The sequence below is a fragment of the Fibroporia radiculosa genome (genome assembly GCF_000313525.1).
Source record: "Fibroporia radiculosa TFFH 294 genomic supercontigs, scaffold2925, whole genome shotgun sequence".
NCBI lineage: Eukaryota > Fungi > Basidiomycota > Agaricomycetes > Polyporales > Fibroporiaceae > Fibroporia > Fibroporia radiculosa.
The window spans coordinates 16,988-27,143 of NW_012133371.1; the positions used below are offsets into that span (position 1 = coordinate 16,988).

The 10,156-nt window shown below is 49.2% G+C and overlaps 4 protein-coding genes across 4 annotated transcripts; 1 reads left to right on the forward strand and 3 right to left on the reverse strand.

Annotated features, from left to right (window-relative positions):
• Positions 1 to 1,191: 1,191 nt before the first annotated feature.
• FIBRA_04391 (uncharacterized protein) lies at positions 1,192 to 2,112 on the reverse strand (the record flags this gene model as incomplete). The annotated part of the gene is made up of 2 exons (XM_012326194.1): positions 1,192 to 1,553; positions 1,611 to 2,112. The coding sequence occupies 2 exons, from the start codon at positions 2,110 to 2,112 to the stop codon at positions 1,192 to 1,194; spliced, it is 864 nt and encodes a 287-aa protein (XP_012181584.1).
• A 1,756-nt stretch (positions 2,113 to 3,868) lies between these two features.
• Positions 3,869 to 6,270, forward strand: FIBRA_04392 (uncharacterized protein; the record flags this gene model as incomplete). Its single annotated transcript, XM_012326195.1, has 18 exons — positions 3,869 to 3,916; positions 3,970 to 4,133; positions 4,198 to 4,390; positions 4,449 to 4,598; positions 4,646 to 4,670; positions 4,738 to 4,749; positions 4,798 to 4,865; positions 4,918 to 4,924; positions 4,981 to 5,069; positions 5,122 to 5,195; positions 5,256 to 5,402; positions 5,522 to 5,596; positions 5,650 to 5,705; positions 5,759 to 5,818; positions 5,876 to 5,914; positions 5,973 to 6,045; positions 6,103 to 6,145; positions 6,205 to 6,270. The coding sequence occupies 18 exons, from the start codon at positions 3,869 to 3,871 to the stop codon at positions 6,268 to 6,270; spliced, it is 1,389 nt and encodes a 462-aa protein (XP_012181585.1).
• A 488-nt stretch (positions 6,271 to 6,758) lies between these two features.
• Positions 6,759 to 8,868, reverse strand: FIBRA_04393 (uncharacterized protein; the record flags this gene model as incomplete). Its single annotated transcript, XM_012326196.1, has 9 exons — positions 6,759 to 7,050; positions 7,112 to 7,251; positions 7,319 to 7,499; positions 7,570 to 7,680; positions 7,728 to 7,858; positions 7,917 to 8,284; positions 8,346 to 8,375; positions 8,438 to 8,521; positions 8,580 to 8,868. The coding sequence occupies 9 exons, from the start codon at positions 8,866 to 8,868 to the stop codon at positions 6,759 to 6,761; spliced, it is 1,626 nt and encodes a 541-aa protein (XP_012181586.1).
• Positions 8,869 to 9,620: 752 nt separating this feature from the next.
• On the reverse strand, positions 9,621 to 10,042 carry FIBRA_04394 (uncharacterized protein; the record flags this gene model as incomplete). The annotated part of the gene is made up of 2 exons (XM_012326197.1): positions 9,621 to 9,936; positions 10,005 to 10,042. The coding sequence occupies 2 exons, from the start codon at positions 10,040 to 10,042 to the stop codon at positions 9,621 to 9,623; spliced, it is 354 nt and encodes a 117-aa protein (XP_012181587.1).
• Positions 10,043 to 10,156: the final 114 nt, after the last annotated feature.

A 10,156-nucleotide genomic window follows, 5' to 3' on the forward strand; every position in this document is an offset into this window, starting at 1 on the left:
GTTACGTCTTGGGCCATCGCAGACTACTTCGTGAGTATACTCGTACCAACCCTAACCAAAGCCAACTTAACCCATTGCTTTATGATAGCTCCGCGCAAAGCCCGTTTACTACACCATCTCACGAGCTCTCGCCCCATTGTCCATCGGAATATCTCGTCATGTAAGGATCCGATCGTAATGTCATGCCCAGATAGCATCTGAGATATCCGATGACAGGTGATCCAGAACAGAAATAACGACCGTCCTAAACAGGTTTGTCCCCCGCCTACGGTGCTCCAGACAGTTGAACTCATCCTGTCTTGCAGTTCTATGAATTTGGCGCGTTCAGATCCATTGGAGCGAACATTGAGGTATGGGCTGCAAACAGCACCCTCGAAGCTCGAACAACAAACCTGGTGCTCCACTGCGTAGATCTGAATACAGATTGGGTGCACGAAACAACGCAGCAGGTCACACTTCTCCCGAACCAATCGACCGAGCTTCTGGCCATCCCCTGCCCTTGTCCACCAGTCTCAACCGGTGATTCTGTGGCAGCATCCCATTCTGTCGTTGTAGGAGCTCGCCTCGTGGATCCTCGAACTGGCGAGACTCTTGCGCGCTACACCGACTGGCCTCAGCCCTATCGGCATGTCGTCGCCCCCGACCCCGGCCTTCGTGTTCGTATCGAGGGGGAGAAAATTAATATCAGTGTGGAAAAGCCCGTGAAGGGGCTGATCTTCAGTGTTGATGACAACGACAACAGTCTGGAGAGCAGGGTTATATGGAGTGACAATGCGTTGGATGTGATGCCAGGAGATGAACAGCGTATTCATGCTAGAGGGTTAAATGGAAGGGCCCTGAAATTTGCACATTTTGGTAAGGAGCAGGCTATTTCCGTCTCCTCACTATGATATGTTAGATATGGATTTTCCTTTCAATGAATTGGGGTTGAGATTTTAAGCCCAGTAGAGGGTTAGGGTTAGAATTGAGCTGATACTCATTCATTAAACCATGCTTGAATCTCGACGTGAAGGAACAGCAAAGACAAACCTATTGACTAACATTTCTCCAAACAAAAGGCTTGCATCGGCTTATAATCAACAGGAACCGCGATTGAGGGCAATGAAGGCTTGTAAGGAGGCCTGTCATACTGCTCAACTATGCTAACGCAGCATCTGTTCAGTATCAGCGACGTGAGCACTTGTCGCAAAATTAAGCAAAATGTGCGCACTGAAGGACTCCCCGCGCGCATAATCGAGGAAAACGAGTAGAAAGGAGCTCTATCCAGGCATCTTCCAAGTTCTTGTTCTGAACATGACCTCTGCGTATTTCGATGCGAACTGTGCTGAGGATCCGATAGTGTGGAGTAGACAAAAGCTGGTCGATCTGTGTAGAAACCTTTTCATCGAGCTCTGGGTCCCGGATATCAGGGAATACAAGGAGAACTTGGCGAAGACTTGATGGCGAAGCTTGCGATATGACAGCGTATATGTTGACTAACTGCGCAGCCGATTGCCTGAATAAAGTGAGAGACAGGACCTCTAGTTTTACGCTGTATCTTAAGTTCACGTTGTCTGCAAGCCCAATGATGTCGGCGCGGTAAGTTATGAATGCACATAAATCTTACATACCAACAAACGCGCGGGGAATCTCAAAGTGAAAATTGACATGGATTTTGGTGAGCGATGGACCCGCTGTCACGAGCATTCGTTGGATGCGATCGCAGAACGAGCCCGGATCATTGTAAAATAATATCTGCAAGTCAAGTCCAATATACTGTGTATTCGAAATGATCAAGCTGCTAATTAAGAAATCGAAAACGTCGAGATTGTGGTCGCGGTCGTTTGCGTCGAAATGAGTAAGCGTAAACTGTTGAGGTGGAATGACGGCGCCCTGTGCATATCCACGAGTCGCAAAAGTGATGCCAGAGCACGTTAGCCGGGATAGCCTGGGGAGAGCACAGAGAAGTCGCGCGAAGACCGTCACCGAGGGGAAATGCGAGCCTAGGATAAGATGTGTGATGGAAGTGAATGCTGTCAGGTACAAGAATACGTCAGCCGCATTCGCGTGAACAGATCCCACTTCCAGATAGTTGATATGTAACACCTCCACCTGAGGGAGCTTCCTCGTCATGGCTGCCGCGAAAGAGCTGAGAGCGTTTCCCTCGTGAAGACGCACGTATTTCACGACATTCTGAAGACCTGGGCTCGCTCGTATTCTCTTTAGCATGCGGGACACTTGCTTTTTATCATAGATGGTGACCCATTGCCGGAGGTGAAAGCGGCAGCGAGGGGTCCACTCTTTAGAAACTAGCGAGCAATGTTCGAGGTCGTGTCGGGGATCGCGCGAAACGAAGTCGGTTGTCGCCACGAGGTCGATTATTTGTTCCCAAATTTCTACCGGAAGCCGTAGGGTAAAGGGTCCCTGGAATTTCGCCAAAATTTGCGTGTCGCTTCGTATGACACCACCTCCAGCGATACAGACCAGTAAATTGAAGTGGAGGAAGCATCACCAAGTTTCGACAAGGCGTACCTCTCATATTTGCGTTGTCCGAGAGCTCCTTCCCGTCGACACATTCAAGCAACCTTCTCTTAATCCCCAAGGTTACGCTACGAGTCTTTGGTTCATCTATTGGCATGGCATCCACGTCAGAAGGTTTCGGGTTGGACAAGTTCGTCTCCGCAAGATAGGTCGCTTTGCTTGGTACTTCTTCTGTGCTGCTTATTGACCCGAGGAAACCGTGTGCAGGAGCAGAAGTAGTATACAATGACAATGGAGATGGTGAGACACGTCTTGCGTAGGCGTCCTGTTCATTGAAGCACGCGCTAGGCTGCCGCCAGCCATCGCGGGACGCCCTCGTCTAACGCGCTTTTGTATCGCTGCGATGAGCCGGGTATTTTGGCGCTCTTGAAGCTCTTCCGCACATTGATGATATCAACGGCAGATAGTACTTGGCGTTGACTCGACGAAGCTTTCGTGAACATGTCCAGGATACGTCGAGATCCTTATATGACGCATACGCATGCTACTAGTAGCCCTCAAGCAGTCATGGGGCAGGAACGACTCGTAGCACTATGCTTGCCTGGTGTTCTATGGAAAGACAACTTGAATAACTTCTGGAAGTCGACGTTTACATCTACGAAGCCTTTAGCCCGAGCACAGATTGGTATGTCGAACTATCCCTTCGTTCAGGCAGTTCTTGTTCTTAGCTGCACATTGTATAATGGACAATATACGTGCTTCATCATAAAATCCGAAGCTGAAGGTGAGGTGCAATACCGTCATTGTATGATTGTCCACAATATGGGAATAGGACTGATATCATGCTTGTCCAAATTTAGCGCCCGGTCAGCCACAAACACATCCGAGTCAGTGACTCGGCATATCATGTATCAGTCCCTGTTTTAATTCGCAACATCTGGTGTTACAAACTGGTGCTCGAGCTCCTGTGGCCGATCATTACCGGCTGCTACCGACAGCCGGCTCATCATATGCTGCAGTGACTGATGTGACTGATATTTATAGCTGAACATGTTAATTCAGAAGACATCCAATGTGTGTTCTATGAACATGATCTTTTATAAAGAACGCGGTGAGACGGAGAACATATCAAAGAACATATTTATGTACCTTGAATGCGGATTAGTGAAACATCCATATCTATATAGTCATATTGAAACCTTTGTAAAGTAAGTGAGCTTTCTCATAGTAAATATCTTGATTAAAAATATGCGTCTGGCTTGTTCCAACACGGCGGCAAGCCCTATTCGCACGGGTGTATGAGATGAGGCAATCAAGTTAGAGGTTGAATCTGCAGCGATGCTGGGATTCTATATTATACATCACCCCTTTCTCTTCGTTTTGCTATACCTTCGTTCGATTCCACACCATGAGTGACCTTAATGCTCTATACACTCCTCTGGAGAAGATACCCCAGGTATGCCCCTATGACCTCGCACCTCGCTTCAGCATCGTAACACGTTGTCTTAGGTCCACGAAGGGTTGAAGAAAGCCTTCCGGTCGGGAAAGACGAGGCCCATAGCATTTCGCAAGACCCAGCTCCTTAAATTATGCCACCTTGTCCAGGACAACCTACAGCGCTTCAAAGATGCGCTGCTCGCTGATCTTGGGAGGCCAGCCAATGAGACGGACTTGTACGCATCAGAATTCGGTCAGGTTCAATGGTTTTACTCACACAAACAAACTTTACCTATCTAGCCTCGAGCTAAACGGTGTTCTCATTGAAGTCAAGAAGGCATATGATAATGTAGAGAAATGGGCATCCACCGAAAAACCGCCCTTCTCGCTCTTTTGGTTCTCGATGTCACCACACATTCGTAAGGAGCCGAAAGGTGTTGTGCTTTTGATCAGCCCTTTCAATTATCCCGTCTATTTGTTGCTTTGTCCACTTGTGAGTCACTTTCTAGAGTTTATGCCAGTGTTGGCCATGACCGGCGAACTTCATCTAGGCGGCTGCCATTGCTGCCGGGAATGCAGTGCTCCTCAAGCCCTCGGAGCTCTGCACGACAGTGGCTGCTCTCCTTACCGAGCTACTTCCTAAGTATCTCGACACGGAAGTGTATGAGATTGTGAATGGTGGCGTTGAAGAAACGACAAAGGTAAGCACAGCTCTCTAGAACTACTCCGGCGTTTAACCCGTTATTAGATTCTCGAACTGCCTTTCAATCATAGTGCGTTTTGCTTAGTAAAAATTCAAAATCGCTGCTGATTGATTATCCACAATTATATGGATATTAGTTCTCTATACCGGTACGCTAGCTCTACCTGAAAATGTGACTTAGTTAATCTTCTCGGAAGGGAACGGCAATGTTGGAAGAATTGTGGCCACCGCTGCAGCAAAGCATCTTACGCCTGTCACTCTCGAGGTATGTAACAGATATCTTAGCTCGAAATCTATATACTCATTACAACGCCCAGCTTGGAGGTTGGTATCATCTTTATCAGAAGGAAAACAAGTTTGAGAATTTTCGTCGTCTTCAGGGAAGAGCCCTTGTGTCATCGATCCCGACTGTGACGTCAAAGTAGCCGCAAAGCGAATTATGTGGGGCAGGCTAGTTAATTCGGGCCAAGTGCGATGAGTTCCTGTAAATCGTGAAATATTCGCGCTTATGCCCTGGGTAGCTTTGCATCTCGCCAGACTATGTTCTCGTTCCCAAGGACTTCCAGGACACGTTTGTTGAGGCGCTAAAGCAAGCGTACGTTCTGGTCAGTCCCATCATGATAGCTATGCTGATGACTATTACGCATTTTCATAGTTACGAGGAGCTTCACCCAACAGACCCGCTGAAGTCCGGCATGCTATCGCGCATTGTGAACGAGAGACATGTACTGCGTCTCAAGCGCCTCCTTGACAATACGAAAGGGACGGTCGTGTTTGGTAACAAGGTCGAATTATCAGAGCGGTATGTTTCGCCGACGCTCGTGCGAGACGTGAAGGGCGACGATGCATTGATGAGCGAGTAAGCGATCGATAGTCTTTCTTTACTATTCTGCACAGGTGATTATTGATGTGGTTTTGAAGGGAGATCTTCGGCCCGATATTGCCTGTCGTGCCAGTCAAGGACGTAGATGCTGCGATCGAGTTTATCAACGAGAGGTGAGCGTCTTGTCGTGGAATAATCCGCATAGCCGGCAGTTGAGCGCTTACAGAGATAACCCTTTGGTACTGTATGTCTTCACGCGCAATCGAGATTTCAAGAAGAAAGGTAAGTCGCACAATTACTCGGAAACGCTTCAAGCGATGTCTTATATGCTGCAGTTCTGAACAACACGCTGAGCGGAACTGCATCTATTAATGAGGTCATCATGGGCTGCCAAGGTGTGTATAGGGACTACATGCTGTGCGTAGCAAAATGCTTAAACTACATGCTCACAGCCGAGGGCCTGCCATTCGGGGGAGTAGGCGCCAGTGGCTGTCAGTGCATCTCTCCCGACTGGCCGATCACTGTACACCGACTAACTCTTGTACACAGACGGGTATACCACTGGCCAAGCGGCATTCAACACTTTCACACACATGCGGTCTACTGTCGAAAACCCCACCTGGTGCGCACTTTCCTCCGGATTGTGTAATTGATATTGAATCAGTCTTTCTTTATCTAGGGCTGACTCGCTCCTCTTGCATGCCCGATACACGCCGTACAAGGTAATGCCTCTTCGCCCATCACGCTGAATGCTATTGAGTTTTCTGAATGCGTCTCGCAGAGCGCGCCGCTACGAAGGCTTACCTGGATGCTTCGTCCTTCGATCCCGCCCTTACCTAAGGATTGATCGCAATCCGAAGACTTCGACCTCACAATAGGCGGTGAAGTTTATCTATTTATACAGGCTCGCCTTCATGGACTTTAGGGGGTTTTTCCCGTGTGGGGTTCCTTTTTGTGACGACAATCATTATTCGTAAGAGAAACCTGACGGCAATTTCTGTGCAGTCAGATTCGGCTATTGAAATAGTGAACATTCTTTTCAACGTTCGTTCCCAGGTGTCCTCCCAAGCCATCTAGTATCATACTAAATATTATACCATATTACATAACTGCCCGTCATCATATCAGAAGGCCTGTTAGACGCAAGTGGCAGTAAGGCCTGCGAGCATGACTTGTCGACGACGGTACCAGCAGCAGTGCAGTATATTTGTTGACAATTCTGCACATTCGATTCGCCCCAACAGCGCTACGCAACAGTTCGAGTAAACGACTAACACGCATTGAATCGCGAGAAACTAGAAACCCGTCCAAGTCCCACAGAAATTCAGACGCGGGTCAATTCTCACAAGCCTCTACCATGCTGATCGCAAACAGACACCTGACCGTCTCCAGGTCCGGCTGCCTCTCCATGTAACTACCACTAACATTCGTCAAGTTTTGCGGGTTCTGCATCAGGACCATGCGGATCGGAACCGTCTCCGCATACTGCTCCCACGTCGGGGACATGTCCAGCTTGTACGTGTTCGGGTTCCCGGAGCGCACAAACGAGAGCCAGTAGGCGATCAGCTCCGATGCGAACGCGAGCTCGGCGGGAGTCTGGGGCGTGAATGTGGTGGTCCCGTTATATCTACGATGTTGTGCCTGTGTCAACGGGTGTGTCAAGTTCTCGTCATTTGCAGTGGACTCACCCTGTGTTCGTGCCGTCAAACATCATCCAATTCTCAGCGGCGTGGGCCACGACGTCGCTGCCACTGGTCGGATTAGGTGTGTTGTAACGGTATGTCCATGTATTGGAATAGATTGAAGATGGCCCGCCCATGGCCTCGCGCTAGACGATAACCATGATAACGTCAGCATTCGTCAACGCCCACTCCCGATATTAGATAATTACTTACACCACAAATCACGTCCGGTTCGCCTGTAGCGACCTGAAACTGTTGACTCGGGGAGTCAAACTCATCTGCTGGATAAAGCCACACGAATTCCTGAATGTCTGCTTCGGTAAGTGACGGGAAGTACTCTTCAAGCGCTAGTGATATGTTCGTCCCTCCAGACAGTGTTTCGTTTGAAGTCGAACTAAATATGCCAAGCAAGATGAGTTTAAAGGTGTCAGACTCTATTAGGAGAAACAGTGGAGCAGGTGTACCCGACAATGAGCGGTACGTGGGTGAACTCCCCGCGCTGGAACATTTCCGTCGGGTATCCGGTGAATAAAACGCCATCCAAGACGGGATGGAATGAGTTGTACAGTCCGGAGCTACCACGACGTCAGCTTTGTGATAAAGCTCGAAGAACGATGCATACAATTTTCCCTGCACTGCGGCATCCTGTGCCCGCGCAAGCGCGCTGACGCTCGCATTACGAAGACAGACCATCTGGTCGGCCACAGTGCCCGTCCCACATCCTGCATATGACGCGTAGAATTGGAAGAGAGGCTAGCGATAGCTGTTAGATACAAGCGCTGTACCGTCATGCTGTCGAGCGCTCAGTTACCTGCTGTTCCTCGGGGGTGGCTAGAGGTGTTCTGAAGACGCTCTGAGCGATTCCACTGGAAAACAGCTGTTCGCCTTCGTTGGCCACCATGTGTAGTTCCACCGAACTACCGCCAGCGCTCTGTCCGTTTATTGTAACCTTGGTTGGGTCCCCGCCGAACTTGCTGATGTACGACTTGACCCATTTCAGGGCTTGAATCTGGTCCAAAAATCCGGCGTTAAAATCGCCATAAGTGGGATCGGTGAACTCAGGGGCTGCAAGGAAACCGAACGAATCGAGACGGTAATAGACAGACACGATGACGACATTCGGGCTTTGATGGATCCACCCATCAAAGGGCCAATTCCGAGGGTTCCCGTAGACGTATCCTGTCATTGCAATGAACCTATATAAGCACACAGATACGACAGTCCTTGTGTATGACATCACCTCCGCCATGAATATAGAAAAGGACAGGCACTGTAGTAATTACGAACGATCAGAGGATACGATAAACGGTTTAGCTCGCTTTCGAAACTTACGGTTGTCGCCTTCTTGGGCACCATAGGGTGCATAGATATTCACATTTAAGCAATCCTCCGATCCTGCTCCTCCTGCATCGCCCGCTATGTACATCGTCTCATCAGTAACCATCCAACATCTGGATTCGATAGCCAAACGTACCACCGGTCGTTCCTTGGATGCAAAAGTTCGGATAGTATGTCGCGTTTACTACCTGGCCGCCAGCCGCTTCACTTACACGCGTTGTATTCAGTGGGACGGTTGCACGGAAGCGCAAATCGCCCACAGGAGGTTCGGCATAAGGTATCCCAAGATAGGCCACCGTATTCGGGTAAGACTGGTTGCCGAGGTACGTCACATATCCCACATCAACCGTAGGGCTGCTGGAGGACTGCGCAAGAATACCATTAAATAACGCGACACCCAGAAAAACTAGCCCAGCGCCAAACATTTTAAACAGAGGAGGTGTAGGCCCTACCACAAGCTCCGCGTTGGTTCCCAGACATGGCTTTTAAGCTCGACTCTGCTTCAACTTCCTGCGGCCCGTGGTGGACCAATGGAAGCGCTGAATATTCGGAGATAAGTCACGAGTAAGAAAAGTAGTAGCGAAGATGTGCATGCAGGCTGCCCAAAAAGCTCTCAAATGATATGTGGAAGAGTTGCTTCGACAGTAAACGAGGTCACGAGGGTAAAAACAAAAGTCACAGGAACTTACGACGGGATGCCCGCACGTACATCCGCACCCTGACTGAGTCTGTATGGACGCTAGAAGATACGTCGATCGGTCAGAGCCTCCACGGCTCCATGCTGCTTCAACTGGAAACGAGCTCGGCTCGGACCGGTGCCTCCGACTCAGGACGGACCGCACCGAGTAATCCTGAGTCTGCGTTTAACGGAACGGAATTATTAGACCCTGGGAGGGCTTGAATCGAAATGGAAGACCCGACCTGCACCACGGCTGCAGTTGGGATGCTTAGTGAGGATAAAAAATATTGATCGCAGGCGGGCGAAGGAGAACTTGCATTTAAGACTTCTGAGGCGAACCTCGAGGGATGAGGATACACGCGGAATGCAGAATATCAACCTATACATATAACATCGGAATCGGCCAGGAGTCAATTATTAATACAGGAGCTTGATGTATAAAAGCGAGTTCTTCATATGTAGCTTGAAACAGGAACATTACCGACACCGTCCTCAAGCTTATTTCTCAGTAGCAACTGCACTTTTGGATACCGTATCAGAATAGTTCTCGCTCTGCAGCTCAGGCATCTCCGCCTGCGCGGTACTAGCATTCTTGTCATCTCTGCGGACGAACATCTCCATGACGAGACTGAAAAGAGGAGGAATTGCAACGCAAAGTTGCGCGAGTGCGATGACGAGGACGACGGACGTGATGGTCTTGCCGACAAGCGGGAGGTCAGCAAAAACAACGTGGCGTCCGGTCAAGTTCATCGTGATGACAGTCAAACTCCACACAAAAACTACGGTTGTGAGGTAAACGCTCGTGACCACGCGTCTGTTGGAACGAGTGTAGTTGAAATGTGAGACTAACTAGCTGCTCTTGTCGATATGAAAAGTACGGACCTAATCTTGTACCCCAATGACGAACGGCGCACGGACATCTCTGCAGAATCCATTGTTTCAGATGTGGAAATTTGTTATGTGATTTATAATTGCACAGCTGCGCTTCGACGAGAATTCGACGAGAATCCAAATAGGAGACTGGCAGGGAAACG